At 35.5% G+C, this 23539-nt stretch overlaps 1 protein-coding gene across 1 annotated transcript in view; it reads left to right on the top strand.

The window, feature by feature from the left end:
• The first annotated feature begins 4839 nt into the window (after positions 1-4839).
• Positions 4840-23539, top strand: part of LOC127878455 (CD109 antigen-like) — a 34413-nt gene continuing 15713 nt past the window's right edge. The window contains exons 1-9 of the mRNA XM_052424981.1: positions 4840-5014; positions 5936-6085; positions 7194-7231; positions 17096-17249; positions 17728-17798; positions 20609-20737; positions 21676-21724; positions 22021-22105; positions 22516-22618. Coding sequence (XP_052280941.1) covers positions 4840-5014; positions 5936-6085; positions 7194-7231; positions 17096-17249; positions 17728-17798; positions 20609-20737; positions 21676-21724; positions 22021-22105; positions 22516-22618 — 954 coding nt within the window. The remainder of the gene's footprint in view (positions 5015-5935; positions 6086-7193; positions 7232-17095; positions 17250-17727; positions 17799-20608; positions 20738-21675; positions 21725-22020; positions 22106-22515; positions 22619-23539) is intronic.

Genomic DNA, 23539 nt, shown 5'->3' with positions numbered 1-23539 from the left:
ATAAGGTGCCATATGTTTTAAAAACAAAACAAGAACACTCTACTCATCTCATTGATTTCTGAATTACATTTAAAAATACTCCCAATCTTAGCGACACCTTGGAAGTATAATTGGCTTGTGTATTAATAAATAGCCCAATCGAATCGGCGCCCGTGAACAACGGATGTCTTAGTAATCAGAATTAGTTCATGCACACCATATTTGCGTGTTATCAGCTGGGAAGGCTACGATTGTTCAAAACGTTAACGCTGAATTAAGATAAACTTCTGTTAGCATAAACTTCAGTACCAACAAAATTAATAAAAAAATTAAAAGCAATGCAAATTTTTAAACATTTGTTTAATTATTCCAGAAAACAAATTTGCTTACAATTCACATATATTGAAGGGTTAACAATTTAGTCACATTAATTCCTTGATGGAACAATCAACGGCTATTAGCAAAAATGGCCGTAATATTTTATTAAGCAACCAGCCCCTGCATAGGGAGCAGAGAAATGCAGGATATGGCATCAAAAACTTCAATGGAATGCAACGGGTTAATTTGGGGGAAATTAACAGTGTTTTTTAAAATTTAGATGAAATATTTGTTGTTGTTTCTTTTGTCAAAAGTAATAATTATTAATTGCATAACGACCGTTTTGTACCGTTTGGAAACATTGAATTTAGTTATATGTACATGCAGTATTTTTTAAATTTTGTTTTGGTCATTTTGAGTTTTTCTCACAATTGAGTATTATGAAATGTACAAGTTTTAGTAAACTAAACAAAAATACAATAAACAAAACATTCTAAGCGATATAAATGGCACTGTTCATGTTTCAAAACAAGTATGTTTTATTAAACAATTAAACTGATATCTTACATGAGTGTTTGTTATTTGCCAAATGGGAGAAACTTTAATGCGTTACCTCAGTGTTTATATAATTTTATTTACCTATTTTTACATTAACTTTTCTGTTACAGTATAGTGCATTATAATAACATATAATTCATAACATTCACTTATCAGTATACAAAAATCCACAAAATGTACAAACAATATTAAAAGGCAATTATATCTTAAAATATATCAAAAAGCACATTAGGCATGTTTTCTTCGGATCTGTCATTTACCCAGTTTTCCTGTCGTATATACAGCAATTATATTCACATTAAATAATATAACATATTATTCGTCAGTTTCGTTGTTGTTTATGAATTTGGTTTGTTTTATAATTACATCCAAATTGCTTTTCGGGTACAAATTGAAATATATATGTGGCAAAATAATTTATTGTGTGTACTGATTATTGTGTATTTAATCATTTATGTGTTCGAATCATTACATTGCATTAAAAAGCTTATTTGTTTAAAAAAAATCTATGTTATTAATTGCTTAAATTGAAAAGCTTACCAAAAATGTGGAAATATTATTCTGTTTATGCCATTTGTTAAAAAACAGTATTTTCTTGATTTATGAGATGCCACCTTGGTGGCCATTTTGGATTTAGTCTCGATTGGAACAAACAAAACTGTGGGAATAAAAATAATATTTTACCACAGACAATGTAGATTATCATCAGAATATTATTCAAATAAAACCTTCCAATCATGCAGCGTGACCCTTTTTCTTCTAGAGCTCAATATGAAATTTGCTATGCCCTTTGTTAATGTTTTCTTTTTATATCTTTACTTTTACTATTGTAGTTAAGAGAAATGTATTTTATGTTTAAAAACAATGTGCCTGCACTTAAAAGTATCAAAAAGATCCAAAAACATGAACATATCAAGTTAAAAGACCAGTAAACATGTATCTCCAAATATATCAATATAAACGTTATTTCCTAGATTAAAGGTCGGCCATCTTTGTGGCCATCTTACATAAAAAATTGTATTGCGAACAAAGTTTTTCTTTAACCAAAGACAATGTAGAACATCATCACCATATTTTAAAAAAGGCTCCAATCATGCACCGTGGATCTAGACAAAAAAACAAATACGATTAAAGCTGGGGTCACCTCAATGGAACGGTCAATGTAAAGCATTGGATCACAAATTGGGTAATCACAAAACACAAATCATTATACACCTGAATGTCATATGATTGTATTTTAAATTTAAAACCAAAAAGTGTATATCAATGTTATTAAATTGAAATTAGACTACTCAATAATTAAATGTTAAGCAGAGCAACACAAGTGCAATTTTCTGACTCACGATGAAATGAAGTAAATATGTGTAGCCAAATCGAGAAAAATGTAATAGACCACTTTTAGAGTAACGCGACTTACCGAAATACGGGCATAAAAAAATGAAGCACAGTCTGTATTCAAAACATAAATATCACGCCATTAACTGGATTTTTTATTCTACTAGAGTATATATACTATTAGAGTATATATGCTACTAGATTATATAAAGAGTGGCACTATTTTGGATGCTAAACGACCCTTATCTGTGTTTGATAAAATGTGATATTACCTACGTTTATACAAGTTGTGAACAGTTTCATCATTCAAATCAAATTCTAACGCAGATAATACATATGAAAGAGAAAAGGGGAAATCTGTTGAGTTTTTTAGAAAAATAAATCTAATTTTCAGATTATATATATATATATATATATATATATATATATATATATATATATATATATATATATATATATATATATATATATATATATATATATACAGTTATATATAAACAGTAGGTTTTAAATAATGCAACATGCATCATACACAAACAATCGCAAAAACAACAGATTAATTGGGAAGAAATACACACATCACCTTTGAACAAACATTTATTGTAAAATAACGATTTCTTGACAGAAATTACAAAAATAATAATAAGTAATCCTTTTACAATCCCACAAAATCAAAGACCTGATACAGTGGGCGTGTGATATCATCAGATGAAGATGCAAACATGCAAAATATTGAAATATAAATTAGGGAATTCAATATAAATGTTCACAATTGATGATCAGACAACTAAGGATGTTCGGTGAAAGAAAGTCACAACGTGCACTATGTTCACATAACATAGATATGTACGTACTATGTGTTGGTGTTGGTGTTGTATAAATTATAAGGTGTTAACAGCTACACAGTATCATCACGGCATTCATAACAGCGTGTGCACTGTGTTTGTATGAGTCACAACATAATTATAAATTTCATAAATTTACTCAAGGATAGGATGGTTATAGTTGTCGGAGAAAAAACACTTAAATACGTTTCCGCGGTCATATTTTCATCAACAAATCATTTGCCACAAGATTATTGTCGTAAGCAACGTTTTTTTCCCACAATAAGGTGATCTTTTTGTAAAAAAATAGAAAACAGATAATCCCGGATTTTCCGTTAAATTACTTTGCCTCGTTTAATGAGACTCTTAAGCAGGTACATGACAGGCAAAATGTCCCCAGTTTGCCATCGTATCTTAATACATACCATACTTATCGTGTAAGCATGATACATGATTCGTAACATTTGTATCCAAATCTTACAGACGCGTTGTAAAAACTCTATGATGAGTATTTTATTGGACGGGATAAGTTGCAACATGTTTCTATATCCAATAACATTCTTCGTGCGTTTAGACTGGCGATGCGTTAATCATGTAATTCTTAGAACGTAATAGAACCGACTCGAGTTTTTCCTGGTTTCATGGTATAAAAAGGTAGCGCATTTCATTCGAGCAATAAGTTTTGCGACATTTCCTAGCAGTATTGTTAGTTAATAACAAACACAATCAGAAATGTATGCATTGATGATATGGATCCTTGCGGCTGTCGCTCCGGGTTTCTTCGCGAAAAAGTAAGTTCTTTACTTCTTTAATAATTCAAATTATTTTTCGTTTTTATTCCAGGTTCATTATATACTACATTAGAAATGTATGAGAACAGGCACTAATTATTACACGCCATTAAGTTTAGTAGCTGTTAAAGGGATGCACGTTCCATAGCGAAGCAGAAATAAAAAAAATACATTATTGTAATAAGTGAAATCTTTTCATAAAGCGTCTGCAAAGGTTTATTAAGAGCTATGCAATATCGGAAAATGTGCATTATTGAAAATGATTATTCAATTGTTTGGGACAGCAGGCGCAAAGAAAGCCTCAATTAATGTTGTAACGAACATGAAACTTAATCACCATTCCAACACGGTACAGTGGTACAACATTTATCAATTCTATGATATCAAATACCGGGAAACATACTTTTGAAACTAATAAAACACATTTAAGTTTACAATTTGTTCTGTTTATATTAAGGAAAAATAATAAACAAATGGTTGTGAATACGAAGTCGTCAAGACGTGATTCGAGAACAAGCGATGGATCAGTTTATGTTGCACGTTTTCTTCAAACATCGTTTCTCGTGGAGATATGTTCGGACATCACATACTGTATAATATGGTTGTAAAATATTTCTTAGATTGAGCAACTAAACAAATATATAGTGCTTTAAACAGAGAAAAACCTTACAACCGCGTGAAATCTTATTATCATTTAAACGATTCATGATGCGATGGTCTCAATGATAATGCATATATTCCGATGTAAAATTTAATGCAACACATATCATAACGCGCTGTTATGGATCACAAATATGGACAGCTTTATTTGATATCACTAATAGCACTAATACAAAATATGCATGTTTTGTAGACGTCATTATTTTTTCGATCGAATCAGTCTAACCTGTTTAACAGTGTTAAGGATTAAAACAATATGACATCGGTAACATTTATCGCAAATTACTCCCGCCTTTTCAGTGATATTCGAAACATGTATCTCGACTTAGTTAAGTATCTAGAATATGTATGTCCACTATAATAGAAGCAAAATAATGCTGATTTCTACAATTTACTCAAACAGCACGTACATGGTACTGACTACAAGCACTGTACGACCAGGGGCCGTTCTGCGCATTGCCGTTCACTTCCTGTCGCCCGTTTCCGGCGAGACCGTGACAGCTGAGCTACTTTCCGACACAAATGTAACGTTGGTGAGAACAAAATTCAGTAAGTGATCTCGCTCTTTTTATGTTGTTGTCGAGGTTGTTGTTTGCATGGGCTTTCCTTAACGTATCCCGGATGCGATGTATTGAGTTTGCATCAGTTATGTTATATTGTTATTTTGTGCATGTTAACATTTTCCAATACATTTTAAGTCGGCTTTTTAAACGAAATATCTTAACTAATAGATCAGCCGTCGTTTGAGCAAATAATTTCACACATATTGAGGTGGTCCTGTGACGATACACAGTTTTACTGCACACAATACCAGCTAAAAATAGAATGCGTATCGCGCGCACACACACGCACACACAATACACCACATTATTTTCTTCTTATTTAATGGCTAGATTAAAATCTGTTTACAAATATATTCATTAGGCGGTACTTTGCCAAATTTTTGGAATGGCTTAACAGATTCTGGGATTGTGTTTCGCAGTGTTTTTCCTGCCTACTTCACAAGTTGAAAACAAGTTGTTTAGGAGATGCATGAAATAATGTTTTAATATTAAGGATTTAAGAACACACAGGAGTGTTATTTTTTTCCGACCATGTATTTATTAATTCCTTCAAACTTTGATATAGTCTATAGTAACAAACTAATTAAATATTGCACACTTCTTTCTTTAACCTATACATATACAATCAATGTAAAAATAGGGTTTAATGCGGTTCTGCATTCTTTTTATAGTAATCGTTTTATATTATGATCAACGACTCTCGATGGTATCGGCTGCTTTCTGCTTCAGCAAAAGTACTGTTAAATATCTTGCATCCGTCATTGATTATAATGTTTAGTAAATACACTTACACAAATCCCTGGGTATTGTACAAATATCCACTACATGAACTATGAAAGTAACAAATTCCGCCAAAGGTCGTTACCCATGCCTTAACATGCGATGCGTTCTATACCCACGTCTCTAGCTATACAATCCCCCGGCCGCCCACGGGGCAGGAGGGAGGTATCAGACGATCAACCAATTAATGGAGCTCTTGACAGACATTTAATGGTAAAGCGACAGAAAAGACCAGGCAAAAAGATCACTTATCCTGTAGCTACTTCAGCCGGCACAAGTATGTATGAAGCCATGTTTAATGTTTTCCGGTTAGCTTTATAAATTAAAAGTGCAACATATTCGTGCTAGTTTTTATAAATTTTATATATTGATAAATCTGCTGGACCAGTATTGCACACATTAAAGTTACCCATGAGCAAAAGAAGTACACTGTTTCCACTAAACGCTCAAAATATATTTGACAGCTAGTTTGAATAAACTTTTCTTACTTATTTTAATAAGTTATTTCCCACTTAAATAAACGATGTCCAATAACTGGCATATTCCATATTTCGTTGTAACATTTATTTCTTTATAAATACATCTAAAATGATTTTGAAAAAAAAACACGTTAAGTTTGAGAATGCAGTCGAATGTAGCAAAAAAATGTTCGACAACTCACCCGGCAACACAAATCAGGGTTGGTCAGGTTATGGGAAGGGAACATTTTTTCTTCGGTTATGTCTCATATATTCGATCGGAGCCTTACACGTAATAAAATTGTACTTCGTTTTAACAGACGCTAAGGAAATCAACTTAAATTTACACAACGCTATTCATTTTTCGATCACCTTGAGATATGTTCCACATGTTTTCCGTGTAGAGGATTATTCAGAAAAATGACACACGTTGCCTTTTATTTTAAAGAAAACTGCAAGATTATATTAATCTTCAAGCATATCAATATTTGGCAATATTATTTGGCATTTATGGTATTTGCATACGTGACATTTGTGGTATTAATGCACGAATCCATGAACACTAAATTATAAATAACACACAGCTGTTACCATGCTTTATCTAACATTAAACTGTTCTGATTACACAAATAGTTTCGACGTATTAACAAAATACACACAACCAAGCGAATTATTATGTATCATACAAAAACACTATGTCTTGAGCCGGATTTTTGAGAATCATATAATTATTTGACATTTTCTTAAGTACGGATTTCCGCGGAGTTATATTATTCGCAAAAAATGCTTTGACATCTGTTACGCTTTTACATCTGTTAATTATCGTTTTGTTTAACCGATCAAATTTTTATAAAATACTTTTGTTTTTATTTTGCTGCTTGATGCAAAATCTTACAAAATCATCTGGGTTGCTTGAATACATTTCAGCCACAGGCCCTACGCAAGACATCGTCATCGATCTGACCGTAAGTAAGAAAAAAACAATTAAGAAAAATACAACAAAACTAATTTCTCATTAGGATGTTGCTCATCAGATTTCTTTCCGCCCTATAAATGCCAGATCAACACAGGTAAAATCCGGCACGATCCGGCGCGATCCGGCACGATCCGTGTAGCTCCGCTTCTATCTATGTAGATTCTTGAACGCACGGGAATGTTCTTGGGGATCCGCGAAGCAAACACGTCAGTTTTAGGAAGTTCAAAAGTGCGTGTTGATTCGTGACGGCCCGCGAAAATGACAGCATATGGGATGGTCAGTAAAGCTGCCATATAGGGTTCGGGGATAGCCGTTTTTATGCCCCGAATGCCCGTGTGCGTCCTTAACAGTCAGGGACCGAATTTCAGACCCGGACCATCAAAGAGTATGACGGCAGTTGCACAGCTGTCTCCGGAGCACGTCAGTACAGTTGGATTGTATCGTTACCAACAATGATCAGCACGAAGCTATTAAGGAGGCAGACGGTGCAATCACGGAAAAACACGGTGCAAACACGGCGGATACATGGACTATCATTAAAAAAACACGGACGATGCCGGATAGACAGGGTGCTAACAAGGACCTTTACGGTATAAACACGGTGAAACCACGGAGTATCAAAGAGAACAAGAAATAACACAGACGATGGCGGATGCTCTTATTTATACGGGCACTTTGATAATCAATTAACTTTATTCTGTTTTACCGACGATGCAACTTGGGTTATGAGATGACGGCTTTGGTTAAAGCAGCTAAGACGGAGAAATAGATAAGTCGAATGTATCAACGATTCGATCAATTTTCAAAAAAATATGTGAAACTAGGAATTTCCCGAAATTCCTTAACGATTTAGGATTTTCATGACATAACTGTTTCACTTATATACTTCAGAAAATGCCTAATTTATGCAGACATTTTGCGAAATGACTGAAAATATTGGCACAGTTTTACTCAGTTGTATTAGAGGCCTTTAAGAGGATTTATAAAATGTGTGAAATCTCCTTGTTTGCTGTTGGTGGTTTTTATAAAGTTTTTATAGATTTAATGGTCTATTTGTAATCCCTAGATTTTACGTCTATTTTTTCTGGCATTGAAATTCAATAATGTGTATATTCATCCTTTTTATCGCTATTATAATTATTAAAAAAGTATTCAAAACAATTTATATTTTAAGTATTGCCATTTAATGATTTTAATCTGTTAACGATTTGCTGTAAAAAGTACTAGGTATAGTCCTATCGAGTTTTAATTCTAATAAGAAATTAACTGTTAAAATTAGACTTAAATCATAAAACATTCAACTTTTATTCGACTGAAATTAACGACCATTACTGTATTTACGAAAATTAAACAATAACTCAATAAGATCACTTACTAAAAGAAATTTATTTGTTCATGGGATCCCAGATTTAGGCCTTCTTTTCTAAACAAAAATTAATTAAATCAAAAGTGACTGGATCTACCATTGGACAAGCCAATGTCTCAAATTTCAATTTCTATTTTCTTAAATGTGGCTCGTATTACAATTAATACTCCGACGGACGGTGTATTCATTTTACAGATAGGTAATTAATATGTCCGCTTTTAACGGAATGTTTTTGATCTGAAAATCCCATTTAACGTGTTATAAACGCTTCAAGTGTTGCTTATTTACCACTCTTTACAATTGTGAATAGGTGAAGTTTTTCAGGCGATATAATTCCAATAAAGAAAGAGACCATCATGTTAAACAGCATCTTTTATAAACAAATACAAATATTGAACTTCAACGAAAGGAGTAACATTCTATTGGTGATAGTTATTATAAGGGCAGCGAGTGCGTGGAACGCTTTTAGTGTACATACTTCATTATCATCAGAAAAGTCAAAGCGTGACGTAACAATGTCGGCCAGCACGGACGCGACCGTACCAGGCTTACCGGAAAATCTTATATGTTGTCCGATCTGCAAGAAAACGCTGAAGGCTCTGAAATGCCTCCCGTGCTTGCATTTGGTCTGCCTCAAGTGTCTCAACGTGCACATTATCACATGCGAGCGGAAGAAGAGTCACAGCTTTCCATGCCCCGTGTGCGGGGAGCCGACGCAGGCGCCCTCAAAGGAATTGAAACCGGAAAAATGGGCGAAACACTTTACGTCGAATTCGCTTATAGATTCTGTAATGGACGCTGTGCAGTTGAAGAACGGGGACCGGAAGTGCGATCCGTGCCGCAACACCAGGAAGCGATCCCTCGCTTCACGTGGTGCTCATCTTGTCGTGAGGCACTTTGCAGCACGTGCACTAGTAGTCACCGCGGAATGAAGATTACACGCGGTCACGCGATCATAGATATAAGTACGATAATGTCGCAGCCGGTCGCCGCTATTATTAAGGACGAAAACTGCCCGGAACACGAAGAGCAGTTTCTCGTGTTCGTCTGCGTGGACCACAGGCAGCCATGCTGTCCGGCGTGCGCCATTACTTATCACCGGCGCTGCGAAAACGTTCTTGAAACGTCCAAGCTAGGGAAAGAACTTTGCTCTCAACAGAAACCGGAAAAGCTGCTAAAGTGAGTCAATGCTTGTTTAGTAACACAGAGAAATACGCTGGTCGCCAAGGGAAATGCGAAGGACGCGCTGAATACAAAAAAGGTTGAGACGCTAAAAGAGATCCGAGACTTGGAGACTATAATTGTCGAATTGCTTGACGATATGGAAGCAGCGTTCATCAAAGAGTTTGATGCCTTGCACGAGTCTCATGAAGATGAACTGAAAGTATTGCGGAAGGGGAGCGTGAAGCGAATACAATTGCAAACACGGCAGCCATGCTCGAGGCTGCCATTGCGCATGCATCGGACTCTCAGCTGTTCGCAACTTTCGAAAAGATTCAAGACGAGTGCAGAAGGTATGAGAAAATTGCCACCGAGAACAACAAAGAAACGCTTGAAGTGGTGTATACCTTCAGAATGGACGAGCGCCTGCGTTACGTGGTGAGCACAGTAAGAAAATTTGGCCATCTCTCAGTTGAGAACGACGAAACACCTGTAAAATCTCTCGGAAAATGGTCGGTCAGGGAAACTGGAATTATCGGGGCAAGATCACCCTTTGACGACTTTCGAGGCGTGGACGTGTTTCCTAACGGCGATATAATTATAGCTGACCGAATCAGTAAATCCGTTTTGTTGTTTCATGGAAGCGGGGAGTATGCTAGCCACGTGAACTTCCAGACTCGACCCTGTAACGTTGCTGTTCTTGGCGTGCGCACATGTTGCGTGTCACTTCCTGAGATCCAGGAAATCCACGTGCTGAAGTCCTCATACAAATCTCTGGAGGACTACAGGGCCATAAGTACCGGAATCAGCTGTTTTGCCATGACTAACTTTGCAGGGGAATATTTAACAATTCAGCAACGAGAAGAGCAAGAAGAAAAGGGGCGTGTCCAAATTGCGCAATCGGAACAACAGTTGTCTCATAAAGTAGTCATTGATATAACAGCTAACAACAAGAACGTTCAGGGCCTAGCGTATGACGAGATTACAGGTAAACTGTACATAGCAACGGATTTCGAAGCCTTAAAGTGCTACAACATACGAGGTCGTATTTTTTTCAGAAGCTCATACCCGGGCTTTGGCGACTTTCGCGGAATGTGCGTGGATAGAGAAAGTCACGTGTACGTAGCCTCATACGGCGGATAGGGAATTCTGCAGTTGAGCGGGGAAGGGGAACGTATCCGGATGATTTCGACGTCGCCTTTAGCTCCTCTCGACGTCGCGATAACCCCTAGGGGTAACAAAATGGTGGTTGTGGGAAGAAGTGACCTAGTTTACATAAATACATTTCAATGATGCTGTCATTGCTATAGAAATGTTTTTAAACGTAACTCAAAAATACATCATTACATGTACATTATAATTATTGTTGCAATATGTGCCTTCTCTTTTGTTATTTGTAATACATGTTATGATGTTTTGTTATAAACTGATATTATTAACAATACCATTATCTCTGATAGGTAAGGTTTATTGTGCATTAATAGAAGTTTTGAGCTTTATATAGGTGAAGGTGTTCTTACAGATTGATTTAAATTCCAATAAATGCCAACATACAAACGTTGAATTATTTTTAATTAATCCGAAGTATACGATTAAGTGTATGCATAAGTTTGAGTTTATTGTTAAATAAGGGGTTTTGATATGAAACGGTGTATGGTTTGAAATATAATTAAAAGGAGAACCATTATGGGTAAAAAATGGCAAGAAGACCAGATCCGGGTGAATACGCACCGCTTATGAACGAACTAAAAAAAGAAGACGCGAAAGGTTTCTAAAATATCCGTCGCATTGGCGTTGAGTTATACACAGCGATCATTGTACACATGGAGCACAGATTCAAACAGAACAAGTCAAACTACAGGACGCCATTGACAGCAGGCATTAAGTTGGCAATAACTTAGCGGAATATAGAAATATGGGACATTTACTACTCTCTAATGTATGGCTTACGAGTCGCACTCAACATCATCTCCAAGATCATACGTCTGGGGTTCGATATTTGTAGAACTTGCTTAGAAACTCATTTCCTGTCCTAAAACGCCAGATGAATGAAAACGATAAATGAAAATGTTACGGACATTGATCTGTCTTGCATACGTTTGCACATGTTTTAGAATGAAATAAGCATTTCGGTGTTGTTGACCTAGAGGACCACAATCAAAACATGATGTCAGGATCACAGCAAAACGACAACCCGCGCATAGATCTGTTGTTGTGGCTCTCATCCAACTCAACCACAGATGCCGAAAATAACCCTCGACGGATCAGTGTCCTGTCAGGACGACATAATACGATCACTGTGATTTAAAGGGACCTTATCACGCTATGGTTACTTGACAAAAATAAAAAGCATTGTTTCAGATTCGCACATTTTCGTTGTAGTTATGATATTTGTGAGGAAACAGTAATACTGAAAATTTACCATGCTCTGAAATAGCTATTATAGGCATCTTTAGACGATTGAAAAACCTGAAAATTATAAAGCGTTGCAGCGCGAAACGATTGAATAATTTGGAGAGTTCTGATGGTGTCGTTATATTTTGTGACACTACGAGAAATTGCTTATATAAAGTATAAAATACATAACTTATTGTATGAGCACGAATGGCCGAGTGGTCTACGCGTTAGACTTTTACTCCAGGGGTCAATCGTTCGAGTCCAGTTGAGGGTTACTTTTTTCTTCTTTTATCTTATTATTGTTTTTTACTGGAGCTTTTTAAATCCAATGTTTACAATTATCAATATAAACCATTCAATGACAAACGTCAACACATGCCAAAATCTGTGAAAAGGTCCCTTTAACGAGATATTCTATGGGCATGTAATAGCATGTAGTGGAGTTATAATTATTAACAATTTTATTAGGTGCCATATTTTGTAAAGCTAAAGAAGTAAAAAGCATGTGAAAATAATATTGCACGATTCTGAGCTGTGTAATAGTAGTCAGTTGAAAAAGCTATGTAATAAAGTGTCATATAAGAATAAAACTTTATTCGTTTCAATGTGCAAAAACAGAAAGCATTGGGTATTCGAGATCCGATTGCAGAATGATGGGATCATCGAAAATCGACCTGCTTCTATACAAGTTAATGTCGATCTGGGAAAAATTGTGATTGTCTCTATTGTTGACATGTTTGACCGTGTCGTTGTCGTGAAGGTCAGTGATGGTCATGTATATGCCGTGTTGGACCGCGTTTATCCGGGTCTATCCGTGTCTCTGCCGTGTTGGTCCGTAATAGAACGTTACTTTGACGGGACAATCCATGTGCGTGCCGCGTTGATTGCGTGCTTCTGTCGGGTTTATCCGTGTGGATACCTGTGTTGTCACCGGGATGATTGTCTCTGGAGGGCCGTCGACGTTAAAAAATCCCCAAAAGGCGACGGGTCGTCACGAAAATTGGATCCGAAGGAAACCGGGACGATCCGGCACCGCCGTGTCAATTCTTGCTTTTATGAGCCTATAACATAAGCCTAATGGGGTATTTCTTGGATATTTAAAACATGGGGCATATAACACTGTTTGCTTCAAGAAAACATTCTACCCCGGTATTGTGAATGAGGGTGTATTTTGAAAAGAACCACACGCTAATATAAAGTAAGCGACCATATAGCATACACCATGATTTATGGTAAACTTTCATTTGAATTATATCATTGGAAAATTCATTAATGTTTAAATGCATTTTGACGGCGGTTACGACGGCATAAAAGGTGAGTCCGATGAATGATTATTCACGGTCGCACGTGCATTGTTTTTAAAGTGCGAACGTACACGTCTCCAAGAGTACACAATCGCCATGTAACTTTTAAGTGCACACTTATACAAGGGAGATAAGAAATAAATCAGGTAAGGCTAAAAATAAATAAAAGGCGAGGTTTGTCGCTGGTATTTGTTATAATGGGCATCTATGATATTTATTAGTATCATCGGAAACTATTTTTTTATTACGAAATACATTAAATTTCGGAAAACTTCATTGAACACATGCTTCCTATGAGGTATTACAAATGATGTTTCAACTACTAACTTAGTCGATCGCAAGACTTATTAGATTAGGTCATACCCACGGCCAACTAAGTCAATCCAACTTGAACTATTAACAGATCCAATAACTTACTTAGTCGTTAAGAGTGCGTTTCACTAAGCTGCGTACGCAAATAATTTCCGTTAATATTTGCGTACGCAAATCTTGTTCTCAAAAACGCGTTTCACTAAACAGCGTAAATTAACGTAGTGCGTAAATTCTGTCGTAAATTTACGCCAGATATGTACTTCGCGTAAATCAGAAAAATTGGCGTAACACCGATCTGTCTTGGATGACAGTTTGTTTTACCCGACATCGGGCCCGGGAAGGAATCGAGTTGAGATCAAAAAAATATCGGACGATCAACGAACTGTTAGCGCCCTGCGTGCGCCCGACATCGTCCGATCTTGTTTCGATCTCAACTCGATTCCTTCCCGGACCCGACGTCGGGTAAAATTTTAATTGAGACTTAAAATTAATCCGGACGCCGCCCGATGCTACAAATTGGCCCGGTTTCCGTGCGATCATCGGCCTGTCGCCAGCACGATGAGCGGAAAAATACGTCGGCCGCTGATCGGACGGTGATCGGTGTCTATTTGTGACTGAGGTATAAGCGAAATGGAAATCGTTGAAAGGTATCGTCTGTCGCCGGAGGGTATTATATAGGAGGTTTTTGCGTGACGTCACAAGAGGGGTTTTCCGTTACTAAAAATAGATTGGCCGTCACACCTCTCGATAGCGGCCATTTACATATTATCACAAACAAAACTATAAATACCCGTTTTCTTTCTTAAAGTAAGACGTTAATAAATGATATTTTAAAAATTATAAAACATTTTTATTATAATTATAAGTGGTGTGGATGCGATAGTGTTATTTTTTATCAGCGATCGAAATTTAGTGTAAAAGGTGCATTGGATCAGTTATAAAACAAAGCCCTAAACAGTAGCAATACATTACAATCTTCAAATATATTTTTTTTATGTTACATTGAATGAATTTTCGTTTCGTTTACATTGAATGAAAATATAAATAAATTTCAACATTCAAATAAAAAAAAAACGTGCATCCGGAATCTGCATATTTTGCAAATTGAACTGTCTTTGCATGTACATGAATATTGAAAACTCTTTACTAGTGATACTGATCGATACAAATCTAGCATTTTATGATACCATAAATCTATACATTTAATTTATTTTACGCAAGTATTTTTATATCCCTATTATGATCAAACTTGATTGCTTGTTTTCATGATGATGGTTCAAAATTGCAGTATACAGAATTGTATTGATACGCAGATTTTTTAGTTGCAAATATATGTTCACTAAAAAATGCAATTTCAGTCTAGCAAAAATTCATCACATGTTATACTTTTACCACCAGTACCAGTTATAAGCTCCAAAAATGAAAAAATACAAACGTTAAAGAATAAATACATGTTTTCAGATTTAACACTGTAACTTAAATTTAGCAATGACACTACAAAAAGGGGCTTAAGAAAAAATGATCGATCATCAGTTACTAAAAAGTTTATATCTAAACTATTGTCTGAATTTTCTTTTGTTTCTTGAATTTTTGTGTTGATATGATTAATCTGAGACTTTGCATGTTCAACCACTTACGCGTCCATTCCATAACGCTTTCCCAGGCTTTTCGTTTGTCCGAACCAGTGAGGGAAACATCACCATCGAGCACGTCAAACTTGTTTTCATACTCGGAAACGTGCGTTTCAAACTCGTTTTTTTGACCATTTCGTTTTCTTTTTCTTCGTTTTCACGTCCATTGTAACGATTGATTACAGCGAGTATATACGATCTTGTCAAATATTTATTAATTAATATAAAATGTGTAAAAAAACTTATTAAACATATATTTTTATATAAAATAAAATAAAAAGTAAGAAGAACATATGTCGAAAAATGCTAAATAAACCAGATATTTAATTCTGAAATCGAAAAAGGCTGTGCAGTCGAATTCGCCAGCATGTAAATCATGCAGGGAGGCGGAAAACTACAACGGGCGAGGCATGGTAAGGGGTGATAACCCCAAAAAAGGGTTAGGGTAAGGGTCAGGGTTAGGGGTCGGGTTAGGGTTAGGGTTGGGTTTAGGGTAACCCAAACCCTAACCCGACCCCTAACACTAACCCTAACCCTAACCCTCTAACCCCCCCTTGCGCAATACCATACCATGCCTCGCCCGTTGTAGTTTTCCGCCTCCCAAATCATGCATGTACAATGTGAATCTAAATTTAGTTTAACGGTTTATTTTAAATTCCTGCAACGATATCTATTCATACGACACACGAACACTAACTAAAAAGACGAATGCTTCGGTTATTGTAGGAAAATATGTACGAAATACATTCGTCACAATCGGCTCGGGGCGCTAATTTGTCTTTGCTGCATGTTATGAAATTCGTCTTCAATGTATAATTTTTTTTGGCTATTTTGTGTTATTGTAACATATTTTATCAATATATTAGAATTTAACACATGCAAAAAAAATCGTATAATCTCGCTTTACAGTAGATACTGTTGCAGACGATTACTTTCTTACGCGTCCGCGCGCACCTGACAGGCTAAACAACACTTACACGCAGCGTAAATTTTGCGCACATTTTAGTGAAACGGCGTACGCATTAATTAACGTTCGGCGTAAATTCTGTGCGTAAACCTAAAGTTGCGTAAATATACGCTATGTTAGTGAAACGCACTCCCATTCTATTAAAATGAAGACATGCATAACATCTCTACATCAATTGTTTATGTTCGTAACCGATATACATGCGGGTTTTGGGTTTTGTTTTTAAGTATTTACGGACTGTGGCGTGAACAGCTTCCTGCAACGCCAAGAAGACTGATACATACGCTCTTTAATATTTGAAAAAGCGCATAAGAATACTTGTACGTGCGCATGTTAATCCTTGAAAAAGCGCACTTGAATACTTATACGTGCGTACGTAGATACTTGAACAAGCGCACTTGAATACTAATGCGAGCGCACGTTAATACTTGAGCAAGCGCACTTGAATACTTATACGTGCGCATGTTAATCCTTGAACAAGCGCATTTCAATACATATACATGCGCTCGTTAATACTTGAACAAGCGTACTTACAAACGTATACGTATGCACGTGAAGATTTGTACAAGCGCTCTTGGAAACTTCTATATGCGCAGGTAATTACTTATCCCGGCGTACGTGAGATATGTACGCGTACAAAACCTCAATTGTATGATAAAAGTTTTCCAGTCTCAAGAAGTCCCTAAAATAAAGATGCTATATTTTCCCACGACAGGCTCCAGTTAATATTACGTGGGGAAGTTACACACTGAGGGTGTCGGGCAAAGGTCCAATAAAGTTCAAGAACGAGACGAGCATATACGGTGATCCCAGATCACTGGCTATCTTCGTACAGACGGACAAGGCGGCGTACAAGCCAGGGGACACAGGTTACATATAATCTTTAGTTTGACTGAGCCTTTTTTGGTACGAATAATTCATTATTCGTCCAAGCTTTCGTCAGTCTAGTAAGTTTATATGGTAAAGAAACACTACGGGTCTTCACATAAGTCAGCCCATCGCGCAGAAGGATATCATTAACTTTAAAATACACTCAGTGATTATAAGAAGGTACACTTAGTCCATTAAATTTTATTTGTGCTATCGTCATCAGTTCGTATGAAAGTCAGTATTGTTCTCTTTTTTTTAAATCGTTTTTTCTTATGAAAGTAATTGTTAAGCTTTTATTTTCGAAAATGTTTGGTTCAAAATAACGTGTATATTGGATATTGAAGATAGTCATTGTTTAACTAATTTAACTAATGTTTATTGGTAAGATGCCCATATGAAATAATTTTCGCACAAACAAGTGTACTGTATCCAAATTAGTTATATTCTGTACTTATAAATGTGTTTTATGCATTACAGTGCGGTTCCGGGTGTTCGCTGTCAACAGTTCTTTAAAACCTGCAAACGTTACACTGAATATAGAAATAACAGTAAGTATTTACAACATAAATAAAAAAAATTACCAGGCGTTTTAGCTCAACTGTGTACAACGTGCTCAAAAGGAGCTTTGTGACCGCCGTTTTTCCTTCGTGCGTCTTGCGTTTCCAGTTAACGTTAAACATTTCATTAAAACAAAATTTTCCTCCTTAACCTTTAGGCAGATTTTAATAAAACATAATGCGGTCAAAATTGGCTCACCCTAGAGGTTACTGGGGGTAACATGTTTTCTGTAGATAAGGGAGATGAAAAACTTTTTGATACCGCAATGTCCAGAGGTTGTGTGGTCCTCTACACAGTTTGTTAAAAATAGTACCCTTGGGGTCAAAACTGGCCACACCCCGAGTTCATCAGATTTATATATGTATTTATATAGAGTTATATCACCAAATACATTTTACAATCTGCTTCGTTAAACCACAAGGCCCATCTTTTTTGTTATATCAGATAATCTCAAAATATACAACAAATGATTAAACTATGCCTCTAATGTCAAATCTCCCCTGGAGTCACATGATTTATATTAAATTATTTTGCATATATATATAGACATTGTTGTAAAAAATAGCGTCTTATATGGAAAAACACGTCCAACGTGGTGTTATATTTAAAATATGTGAGATGACATGTTTTATATTAAATTATATTGCATAAGAAAATTAAATAATATTTGAAACACACAAATCACACAACTTTGATATAGCCATTCAATTAAATAAATATTAAAAAGAAACCTGTATACTTAATGAACACCAATCGGGTTATAAACAAAACCACTCATGGTAAAATTGTATGGACGATGGTTATTTGATAGGAACTTTTTTTGTGGACTTCAATAAAGCATTTGACTTAGTAGAACACACCATTCTTCTGCACAAGTTGAAACTATATCATTTTTTGGATTCGTCTTTGAAGTTTTTGTAAATCATATCTACAAAACCGTTTGCAACTAATTCGGGCAGATGGAGTAACATTAGACACCTGCATGATAAGTTCCGGTGTACCGCCAGGCTCCATTTGAGGACCTTTGTTATTTTTTGTTTACGTGAATGATCTACCCTTAAAATCATCATCAGAATTTGACATGTATGCTGATGATGTAACAATCCACTGTAAAGGGAATAATATAACTATGATAAATTGCACACTTCAAGACGACTTACTAAGGACACACAATTGGTGTATGATAGATAATATGGCTATCAACCCAGATAAAACTACTTGCATGACTATAGGATCACGCAAAAAACTTAAACATTCAGAAGATCTTAATTTGTTTGTAAGTAACTTAAAAAATAAAACATGTTGCAACCCCAAAAAAGTCTAGGTATCCATATTGATGAACATTTAAATTGGAAGGTCCATGTTTATTAAACTTGTTAAGAACTTGTTTCGAAATTATCACTGTTCAGGCGTATACAATACAACACCTGAGATGAAAATTATGTTCTATAATGCGTATGTAACACCAATTATTGATTATGGATGTGTCACATGGCAAAATGCAAATACTAGAGACATAAACAGAATATCAAAACTTCAAAAAAGAGAAATATTACGTAATGATTTAAATATCAATGATTATTATTTATCACAAACATTTCAATGGCTATCTTTTGAAAACAGATGCAAATATTTCACAGATATAACTATTTACAAATCTCTTCATAATTTAATGCCCACATATATTGACGACCTGATAAAACTGGTGAAAAACAATAATTACAATTTAAGATCGATATCAAACAATGATTTGACGCACAAAACACCTCACTCAAACCTTAAAAAAAAGTCGTTTAGATACTCTGTAATGGAAATATGGAACCACATACCGGTACGTATTCGACAATCTCTCACTCTCACTACTTTCAAACAGGCTTAAGAAATATTTCCTTATTGAGGCGCAAAATGAGTTTCACGCGTAGTAACATTTTTGTGTTTTCCTCTTATTCAAAAGTCAAATACTACATAAGTCGTAATGATTACTGTAGATTTAATTTCTGCAAACAAATATATTCATATTGCTTTTTCAAACTATTTATATCGCAAGGAGGTGCAGGCTATTCTTCATTACAGTTGTGTAATTGCATATCCTATTGTGAACACTGGTCATGAATATTGATTTCTGTAATTATAATATCAGCCACTTTTTTGTCAATCGTAAACTATTTCAAGAATAATGTATTTCAAGTTTTTAAACTCTTACTTTGTACAATAATGTACGCGTCTGTTCTTGTTAACTTCTTGTTATTATTATTGGTCGAGTTAATTAAGATATGGTAATTGTTTGTGTGTGTGTGTGTGTGTATATGTGTGTGTACGTGTGCGTATTTGTGCATGTGTGCGTTAGAGTGTGTGCATATGGGAAAATGTAATCAACAATAAATTTATATTCTTAAATACTTTCTGTTAATAAATAATTTTTCCTAGAGACCATTTCAATATTGAAAGAGAAATTAATAATAAAAGAGAAGTCATGTAATAAACTTGCTTTATATATCATTTCTATTACACTGTTACAGTAATCTTATGTCCTTCAAAGTCTGCATGTTTGCATTATAATGCAGAAATGCATTATACATACAGTAGTTGTTTGAAGGCCTCATTGAAAATAAGATTGCCATTGTTAAACTGTTTGCATGACTTTGTATCAATGTGTTGTCTTAATGAGTTACCTTCGGAAAATAAAGAGATTATTATTATTATAATTATTATATTATATTTGGTATCAACATTTATTTTATTGAAGCCTTGCTTAAGTTATAACCAAATACTAAATTTCACTTGGTTTACATGCATATAGAATCCACGTAGCGATAAAATCTTTGAGATGATGGGACAAAGTAATTTGACGCCTGACGGGATACAGGGCAGCCTCCCTTTGTCCGATATGGCTCTACTGGGCAATTACAAGATCGAAGTACAAGATGCGGTAGGTTTGTGAATACGTATTTATTAGTAACACGTCTCATGTGTGTAAACGTTTAAGAAATGGTATAATGGATAGAAAACGGTCTATTTTGCACAAACGAGGTGTTTGTTACCACCAACCCGACCGATCCGATTTCTTAGTGCCAGCCCTTAACCTGTTTGACATTTTTAACCTGGTTGAGTTTTCGATAACTTTTCTAAAGTAAATCATACTCACGTTATTTACTCTTACGTTTGCGATATTGTTTGATTCATTTTACCGTATTCGATACATTTACTCTTTATTAACAATAAAAAGCTAAAAACAATGTTAAATAGATTGTGAAGATATCTGAATTGCACATTCTTATCATATTAAGTCGGGAAATCGTAAACAAAATTAACAAAAAACGTTCAGCCCATCACGTATCATAATTTTGTCTGGAATTGTTAGTGGAAACAAATTACTCTTTCAGGCCATAGGGGCATTTCTGTTTGAGTTTTAATTTTTGTAAACCTATTTATTTAAGCTCTATTGCGTTGAAAGCCTAAGGCTTATTTCAAACGCTCTGGAGTTTCCTGGGACTAGAAGCAGTATTTAGTGTCTATGAGAGAGATCTAAAGAACTCTCCCACAGTGAGGATCGAACCCGTGACTACCCGCTCGCTAGGCGGACACAATATCCACTACGCCACGGCGACGTTGCTTGTGTCTTTATGTATTGGTATAGCATGTGCTTCCTTTAAAGAAGTAATTATATTGATAATCATGTGCAACACTTTCTGAATTACTGGTTTTTCGTTTAGAGGAGACTTCCTGCAAACGAAAAATCCTTATAAGCGGAAAGTGTCATCACTGATCAGTCTATGCGGACTTCACAGGGGGACGACACTTTACGCACATGCATCGAGCCCCGTTTTCCCAGAACGAGGCTCATATAGTCCCTTTGGTTTGTTTTAGGGTGTCGACGCCAACTCAGAGTCCTACAGTTTTGAGGTTCTGGAATATGGTAAGTAATAGGTATATATATTTTTTTCTAAGAACTTGAAAACAGATTGCAATCACAGCCTCTCGCAATGCCTAAAAGGTACAGCTCAATACACAACTCAATATTGATTAATGCTTGTATCTCAAATGTCCTTCTCTATGCAAGATTTTATTTAAAATGCGATCATTCGATCGAACAATGCTTTTACCATTACAAGGAAAACAACAATTCACGGAAATATATAGTTTTGCATTGCTAACCGTAACTTATTTCATTTTACATACCAACAAGGCCTTTGTTATTTCCAATGATTTTAGTTCTACCGAAGTTCGAAGTTATTGTGACGCTACCTTCGTATGGGAAGACATCCGACACCGAACTGACTGGAAAAGTTGAAGCTAAGTACGTGTAAATACTACGAAACTAAATACCTGTTTTGGTACGGTACCCCATTATTGAGTTTCACCCAAGACGATGTCCCACGTGGATTCTAATTATACAAATTCTGCTTTAAAATGTACTATATATTTTTGTTTGATTTATTTAGTGTTTTGCTCTTCAGTATATTTTATTTTCAGTTAATGTAACTGTAAACAGAGTGAGAATAACAAAACGCAAAAGTAGAAAAGTATGCACACTGATTAAATATACACTGGTGTTGGTTTATTTACGAAGAAATGACATAAACGACGTTTCTTGGTTGCAAACCCAACCCGAGCCGACCTCAATATTGATTTTTGTTTTTTCGTAAATATGGATCAAATGAAAACATCTACGCGTTAATTTCTGAAGAATTTGCAATCTTTTTACAGATACACGTTCGGCAAGCCGTTGGTGGGCAACGTGGTTTTGCAAGTCAAGGAGCGCTATGGCGGCGGATTCTTTCTCCCTTCGGCTGCGCAAACAGAGTTTCCGGTGACTTCTTTAACCTTTTTTTATGAGTCTGTCTCTTGATGGGGTATTATTGCGGGCGGCTTTCTCTAAGCCGTCAAGTTTTAAGGGAATCATCACTTAACTTTATATAAGAATTGGTTTTACATCAAATGAAGACTAAGATCGATAGGCAGCGTATTCGCAAAAGCTCTTCAAAGTTTTTGCCCTTTATTTCTAGAATAATGTACAATTCGCCGTTTCCGGTCGTACACCTTTCATTTTTTCTTCATAAAACTTCATTGAAATGTTTTTCGTCACAAAACCAAGGCCAAGTTTAATGACCAGTCAAATCGCGCCATGAAATTCAGAGTTTTAACCTGTTGTTATTTTGTTTGCAAGATTCACCATTTCAGCTCTTTTAGCCCATTAGCACCTTATCTTTACCGATTTTCCAGATACGTTTGTTCAACAGAACGGATGTCAATTTCGTTAACCAGCCAACACAATATCATCCATTTGTTGGGTTAAATTGTTAAAAACGGGCGTGTATACCTGTCCTTGTTATATTAATACTTAACTTAATTGGTTATTGCTTCTTTAGAAGATTAAACAAGTCAAGTGTTTAACGATTTCTTAATCCAATAAAGGTACTTATTTGTTAAAAATAGTTTGAATAATAATTATTTAATAAACACTGGTGTGTCGTTATAACGCACACCATGAAATGTTCTTTACTTTAAATAAAGGAAATATCAGTTTGATACTAAAATCGTATAGTGAAAAGGAAAATATTTTTGTGATGCTTTCAGTTATACAACTAATTATGTTTTCCGAGCCATGCAATACGTTTACTCGCCGATATCAGATACATATCCTCTGAATACTATTGTGATGGATTGCCTTACTTTCCGGTCATAGGAGGCCTCACTGTCCGGTTATAAGAGGGCCTTACTTTCCGGTTAT

The sequence above is a fragment of the Dreissena polymorpha genome, chromosome 4, assembly GCF_020536995.1.
Source record: "Dreissena polymorpha isolate Duluth1 chromosome 4, UMN_Dpol_1.0, whole genome shotgun sequence".
Classification (NCBI taxonomy): Eukaryota; Metazoa; Mollusca; class Bivalvia; order Myida; family Dreissenidae; genus Dreissena; species Dreissena polymorpha.
This window is presented reverse-complemented; position numbering and strand designations above follow the sequence as displayed.